Source organism: Trachypithecus francoisi, unplaced genomic scaffold (genome assembly GCF_009764315.1).
Source record: "Trachypithecus francoisi isolate TF-2019V2 unplaced genomic scaffold, Tfra_2.0 Lachesis_group5, whole genome shotgun sequence".
Taxonomy (NCBI): Eukaryota; Metazoa; Chordata; class Mammalia; order Primates; family Cercopithecidae; genus Trachypithecus; species Trachypithecus francoisi.
The window spans coordinates 90239521-90246297 of NW_022681470.1; the positions used below are offsets into that span (position 1 = coordinate 90239521).

At 44.6% G+C, this 6777-nt stretch overlaps 1 protein-coding gene and 1 non-coding gene across 2 annotated transcripts; one reads left to right on the forward strand and one right to left on the reverse strand.

Annotated features, from left to right (window-relative positions):
• Positions 1-2968: 2968 nt before the first annotated feature.
• On the reverse strand, positions 2969-3582 carry LOC117076021 (40S ribosomal protein S10-like). The gene has a single exon (XM_033198972.1). The coding sequence runs from the start codon at positions 3538-3540 to the stop codon at positions 3043-3045; it is 498 nt and encodes a 165-aa protein (XP_033054863.1). The 5' UTR covers positions 3541-3582; the 3' UTR covers positions 2969-3042.
• Positions 3583-5107: 1525 nt separating this feature from the next.
• TRNAR-UCU lies at positions 5108-5181 on the forward strand. The gene has a single exon. It is a non-coding gene; the product is annotated as a tRNA-Arg (tRNA).
• Positions 5182-6777: the final 1596 nt, after the last annotated feature.

Consider the following 6777-nt stretch of genomic DNA (forward strand, 5'->3'; position numbering starts at 1 on the left):
GCATTTGTTGAATGCTACTAGATTCCTCATCCTTCTTGACCGAAGAGATACTTCATGTCCTTAGAGACACACTCTCTGTAATTCTTTTTTTTTTTTTTTTTTGAGATGGTGTCTCACTCTGTCACCAGGCTGGAGTGCAGTGGCGTGATCTCGGCTCCCTGCAACCTCCGCTTCCCAGGTTCAGGAGATTCTCCTGCCTCAGCCTCCCAAGTAGCTGGGACTATAGGCACACACTACCATGCCCAGCTAATTTTTGTATTTTTAGTAGAGACGGGGTTTCACCATGTTGGCCAAGATGGTCTCAATCTCTTGACCTTGTGATCCTCCTACCTTGGCCTCCCCAAATCCTGGGATTACAGGCATGAGCCAGGATGCCTGGCCTCTATAACTCTTTAAATGGCTTCCTGGAGAATCTGTCAGAGGTGGGTGAGAGGCAATAAGGAAAGGGAGATTGTATCTCCAGATTTCTCAGCATTTCTCAGACTCCCTTAGGGAGTTGACCTCTGTATGGACTCTCTTGTCACCTTGACTAGCCCTGGAGGTCCAGCCCATTGTTAAGATAGATTGGTTCTGGGTCTGCTTTTGGAAAGGCTTGAGAGGCCTCAATAGCTCAGTTTGACTGGGCTAGACTCGAATGGTTTCTGAAAGTTGGATGGGATGATGAAAGGATAATTTGGTCTGTGTTTGTCTTTCCTTGGCTTGATTCTCAGGCTCAGTTGTTACCTGGATTATCTCATTTCCTCCCTCTTCAAGTATGAGAAAGGGGACTGAGGAGGAAAGGAACAATCTGCAGTCAGGCTCATAGGCTAGGAGGGAGGAAAAATAGACTTGGGAACCTAAATGCTTTATTATCATGGGTCAGAAAATGCATAATAGGAATGGAGAAATGAATATGGGGCAAGATCTCATGAAGATGAAGTGTCTGGAAAAGGACTCAAGGGCTTTTGCATTGTGGGTATGTATGTCCATTTTACTCTTCCTTAAGGGTTGGGAGTTATGAACTGAACATCTGCACAGTAGGTCTCACTCTATAGGCCTTACATTGCAAAGCACCTTTTCCAGCCTTCCTGGAAGGTACTCACAGTAGGAAAGACCTGGGCTGACTCCTTGGGGGTGAGATAGTAAGAGGGAGCTGATAGCAGGTAGGAACGTGGGAAGATGGTATATGGTAACACTTCCAGAAGTTGTGCTCACAATAGATATGGATTAATAAGGTTTATGGCATCATAGGGCCTGGGAGATGAAAGTATACTATGTAAGGGCTGTGCTATCTAAATGACAGATTCACTGTCTTACTCCATGTAATAGCCTTTAGAATTTAAAAACGGACGAGTGGATGTAGGAACCTTTAGAGAAGCTGTAAGTAAGACCACAGTAGGATGCAGGATTTAATTGGACCAAAGGGAAAATTTGGAGGGCATTTATCGTATGTATCCCAGCAACACCTTGTGAATGAAATAGTGTATGAGCATCACTAGTTTGTCTGTAGGGTCGGAGAGTGGTATTCAATTAGAGGTATGAGTAATGTTTGAGTCACAGATCTTTGGAGAATTAAATCAGTACAGATTTTTTTTTTTTGGAAGGTGAATGTACTTTTCTTCCAGAGAGTTTACGTAAACATGAATGACATACAGCTAGTTTAACAGAAGAAAAAGATGTACTAGCTTCAATCATTTTGAGTGACGTGACTTCACCTTTCCTGCCCTTTAAAACTATAGATTTATTTGATTGTTTGCCTTCTTATTTTAAATTAAAACCTAGTTTAAAACATTATTGACACTATCAAGAGGCTTTGTCTGTTTTATGGATGATAAAGCAAAATGAGATGTCAGAGAGACATCTCTTATTTGAAAAAAGTCCTCAAAGTCCAGAGTACTTTTGTTGATATACATTATAAGTATAAGGGGAACTGGAGAGATTTGGTGATGGGCATTTTTTTGCTGGAATGAAGAGATTTCTGTGGGGTGGTGAGAGGAAGATGAAGGAAGGGTATTCAAAGGGAAAGAAGCAACCCAGTCAATAGAGTTGAGAATTAACTCATGGAATAGAGGAAAAAAGGGGACAAACACTCTGCTTTATGAAATCTCAGCTGATCTTTATCAATAGCATATATGTTAGTGCCCCTAGTTTATAATGAGGAAATGGAAGATCAGAGTTAAGGAATTTTCTCAGAGTCTAAACCAAGTAAGTTATACAATTTCCTATGAAGATGGATCTTTCTGCTCCCAGAGTTATAGCCTTTGTATGGACTTGCAAATTGGTATTTTATTTGGTGAGTAATAAGTTGATTCCTTCTTTTCTCCCATACATGTTTCAGGGTCATTCCTGCGTTGGAATTTGCCTATGGGATTCTTGAGAGTAGAACAATGCCATGATATATCTCTCCATCATTGTATTCCCAGCACCAAGTGGGAACATTGCAGACAATGAATGAAGCTCCTGGAGGGAGTTGGAGAGCTGGGACAACACATGATCTTGTAAGAAGCAGTGATACTTTAGACGTCACTCAGGGGGCTGATAGATTTCTGGGATATAGGACAATATCTTTATGAAGAGCTGAAGAGCTGTGTGTGTGTGTGTGTGTGTGTGTGTGTGTGTGTGTGAACACTAAGCCTGGCAGGAAGTTATCTTGAGAGTCTAGTTTTTCCTTTCCCTTACATTGGAATGGTTCATTGCTAGCCTGTGCTGTTAAGCTTCCATTTACAATCATATAGACCCCTTGACTAACTCTTTCATCAGCACCTTGTGACTAGCCACTCAGAGTAATACAATCTCTGGATAGAAAGGTCTATTCTGTGCCTTCTTGTTTCAAGTCTATAATAGACACCATTAGTCTCACTTTTCTGAGCTCCCATCTCTAGGTCGTAGATGGAAGGCAAGCCTGGTTGGAGTAGCTGCTTTCCCCCATGTGTTAGAAAGAGACTTTTGCTTATATTCCTGATCTGACTGAATTGCCTTGGTTGTGTTCTTTTTTTTTTTTTTTTTTTTTTTTAAGGTTTTTTGGCTGTAAATTTATTCAATGCAAAATAATACTCTTCAATTTTACTGAGGTGGCTGACCACGTCCACGACCAAATCCGCCTCTAAACTGGAATTCGGTTGCTGACCCAGCCCCAGCCTCGGCTTTCTTGTCGGCACCAGGTGGCACAGCACTCCCTCTGTAGGTATCTCTGTCAGCTTCCCCTCTTGTAAGTCTCGCAGGTCGCTCACCCTCCAGACCTTTAGGCCGAGGCCTGCCAGTCTCTGGACGGCTACGGCGTAGGGTGGCAGGCACAATCTCCGGGAGCAGGTGAAGGTAATCACGGAGATACTGGATACCCTCATTGGTAAGGTACCAGTAGAAATGTCTCCAGGCAAACTGTTCCTTCACGTAGCCTCGGGACTTGAGAGACTGCATGGCCTTCATGACATGAAGGTTGGGCACATTCTTGTCTGCCAGCTCCGGGTGCTTAGGCATGTGGACATCCTTCTTGGCCACCATGACTCCCTCCTTAAAAAGGAGTTCGTAAATGGCAATCCGGTTCTTCTTAGGCATCAACATCTCGGCAGCTGCAGGGTCCGGGGCCGGGGCTGGAAAGCGGTTGTGTTCTCTACCATGTCTCATTCCTGGGGCTATATGAATGGGTAGGGAAGTGGGAGATGCTGTAATTGTAGTCTTAGAGTCAGAAAGCCCTTAAGGGTGTTCTAATCTAATCATTTCATTTAGTCATATTGTTTCTTTACTTGGCCATCACCTGGCCTCACAGGTTAGAAATAACTATATTGTATGATTGGAGTTGGCTGGCAGTGTCCAGAACTGGGGGCCATGGAGACACACTGTGAGGGAGGAGGGATATCTGAGTTGGCTTCCTGCTTTTTTTGTAACCTTTTGATGGGGAGTGGGGTGGTGAACACAATTAGTCTTTAAATCAATGCATTGTCATCAGGAACCAAGAATCCAATTATTCCCATGTGTCTGGGAACCAAATAGGAGAAAATGAGCTGAAGTGAGGTAAGAAGGATTTAGATTAGACATTCAGAAGAATGGGCTCAGTGGAAATTATAAACAACAGTGATTATGGAATTGTCTTCTCTGAGAGGCTTCTAAAAATAGAAATCATTTTCTTGGATCTGAGCTAGATATATGGTTATGGAGGGTTGGTCACTTTGATTGTACTAGGATACTTGTAGCACTAGCACAGGTAGCTGAGAAATCCTTGTTCTTCGAAGTAGGTAGCCCTGGGGAAAAAGGCTGTCAGAGACTTGGGGCTGAGGAAGGTGGGGGAAAGAGATACAGGTATTTATGGAGGGCTATTTGAGGACATCTATTTCATCAGAGATCTGCCACTCTCACCCTCCAACCCTATGTGTACAGACACCCTCCCTCTCTCTCATACACACACTCTCTCACACACACATATATGTTCACACATCCTTACACACTGAACACACACACTGAACACTGTTTTTTCTTCACTCCCATTCTTAATTCTAGTGAAGATGCTGAAGGAACGTCAGACTCCCGGTACCTCTTGTCTGGGCTTGACAGATACAGTTCTTATTGCTGAGAACCAGACCAGTCTCTTAGAACTCAGCTGCCATTCTCTGCCGCCGTTGTTCACAGTGTTCCTTTACAGAAGCAGCTCCTTTGTCTCTGGGATCGAGGGTTTTCCTGAATCCCCAAGCGTTGCCCAGCCCCTGTCTGAGAATAGCTGGACTGGGATGAAACCACAGTGAGGGAGTGGGGGTGGAGGTAGAGATGGCTTCTGCGTTTTCTGCAGGGTTGGGTGCACTCTGCTTAATTAGCATGAGAATCGAGAGATTTTCGTATCATCCCTAAGGGATGGAGAGGAAAGGAGAGCAAAGGCTCTAGTTCTGTCCTATTCCATCAGGGATTCTGAGTCTGGTAAATTGACTGCTGTCACATTCCTCCAATCCTCTGGGGACCATCAGACCCACAGTATTGAGAAAAGCTTTGATGAAGCCGGCTGGTGGATCTCCACTCCAGATTTTCCAGCTGTCCCTGTCCCCCCCCCCCACCGCTCAGAGAGCAGGATGCTGAGATGGCTCGGTGATGCAGAAGGTATGTGCTTTTTCAGTTCTGGTGCTGATGCTGTGTGTGTGGTGAGGTCTCTGTGGCGCAATGGACGAGCGCGCTGGACTTCTAATCCAGAGGTTCCGGGTTCGAGTCCCGGCAGAGATGGTCACCTGGCAGGTGCCTCTTTTATTTTGAACACTGTCATGCTAGGTTGATAATTATATTTATTCCTCCCTGGAGTCTATAGGGGAGAGAAAGGAAACCCTTTTCCTTGAGAATCCTGGACCTTCTCTCCTTTTCTGTACCCTCATTCTTCATTCTTTCTGTATTCCTCTCTTATGGATTTTCATTGTCTAGTAGAGGCTCAGATGTCTGCTGCGTCTCTTTGCTCAGCCCGACTGACACAGCATTTGAATCCTTTACTTCACAGTTAGATAATTGGCACATAGTGACCAAGATGCAAAGTCACAGGTTTTGGAACTAATATGGTTCCCTCCTTTGACCTCTGAGACCACAAAAGGGCAGATTGTCCCATATGTCAGTGAGGATATGTCCAACTGTCCTCTGAGGTAATACCTTCTTTGACCAAAGGGTTATCATTCGGTGGATGTCAGGAGGTAGACGGGGTCATGCAGAGGATAATTTCTTGCACTGTCTGTCAGCTATACTTTTTCATTCCTGGGGCTTTTTGTGCTCAAGCTCATCACTCACTTCCTGATCTATCAGGTGAAATGTAATCATTGCTCTTTGTCTCAGTGGAATAAACCACAGAGCAACACACTAATTACCAGCAGCAAGCTGGATGAGCTTGTCCCCAGAAACTCGAAAGTTTCATACTTAAATGCTCTTTACTGTGAAAAGTTTGTACCCCTTTTTGTTTGTAGGACAAACCTCAAGTGTTGTATCTGAATGTTAGTTCCATAATTTCTGATTTTCAAAAAGCCATGTTCTTACCTCCTCTCTCCTCCTGCATTCACTTCTGCTGTCTCCTTGTCTTGTCTAAAGGGCCACGTTTAGCCAGATTGGAGCTTGGTCAGATTGTGATGTAGCGTGGGTTTCTATTTTGGGCTGGTCTGGCTCTCTCCCTTGCATGTTGCTACCTCTAGCTTATTAGCTAGAGGGAGCTGCCCCTGCCAGGAACCGACCTCCACCTCAGGTGAACCCAGGAAACCCAAGAAGATATGTTTCCCAGAACTGCTGGGGAGACTCAGCATCTCTCCCATGCAGGACTCTGGACGGGTGACCAGAGGACACAGCTGTGCACTTGCACTCTAAGGAAGCTGAGGTAGGGGGAGGCAGGAAAGTCCACATAGGAGTTTAAAGCAGCCATGCCAAAAGGTAGGGGGAATTGATGGGGTAGACAGGAGGACCCTGGAGGGAGATTAATGCTTTCTGCTTCCATGTGTGTGTGTTGATAGCAAATGGAAACTTTTGAAATTCTCTTGAAGTAGTATGGTACTTTAAAGACTTAAAATTCTTGTAGTAAGACCTAACATGGCTTCACATTTCTGGGTTACCTTGGAGGAAGGCCAATTCAGATGTTATCTGTCTCCCACCGGTCCCATAGATATGCCCTTTGGAGGACATGGTGTGGACCAGAAGATCCTGGGCATTCTTTCCTGGAGCCTTTCGTTTATTGTTAACTCAGCCTATCTTAGATATTTTTGCTTTAAGCCCTGACCTGAAAGGAAAAATTAATGTGTGGTGGTGGGGGCGGAGTGGGGAAGGGGAAGGTAAAGGGAGTTCAGGAAAGGAGTATGT

Coding starts and splice junctions, on each gene's coding strand:
- LOC117076021 (XM_033198972.1), bottom strand. CDS start 3,540: ATGTTGATGCCTAAGAAGAACCGGATTGCCATTTACGAACTCCTTTTT.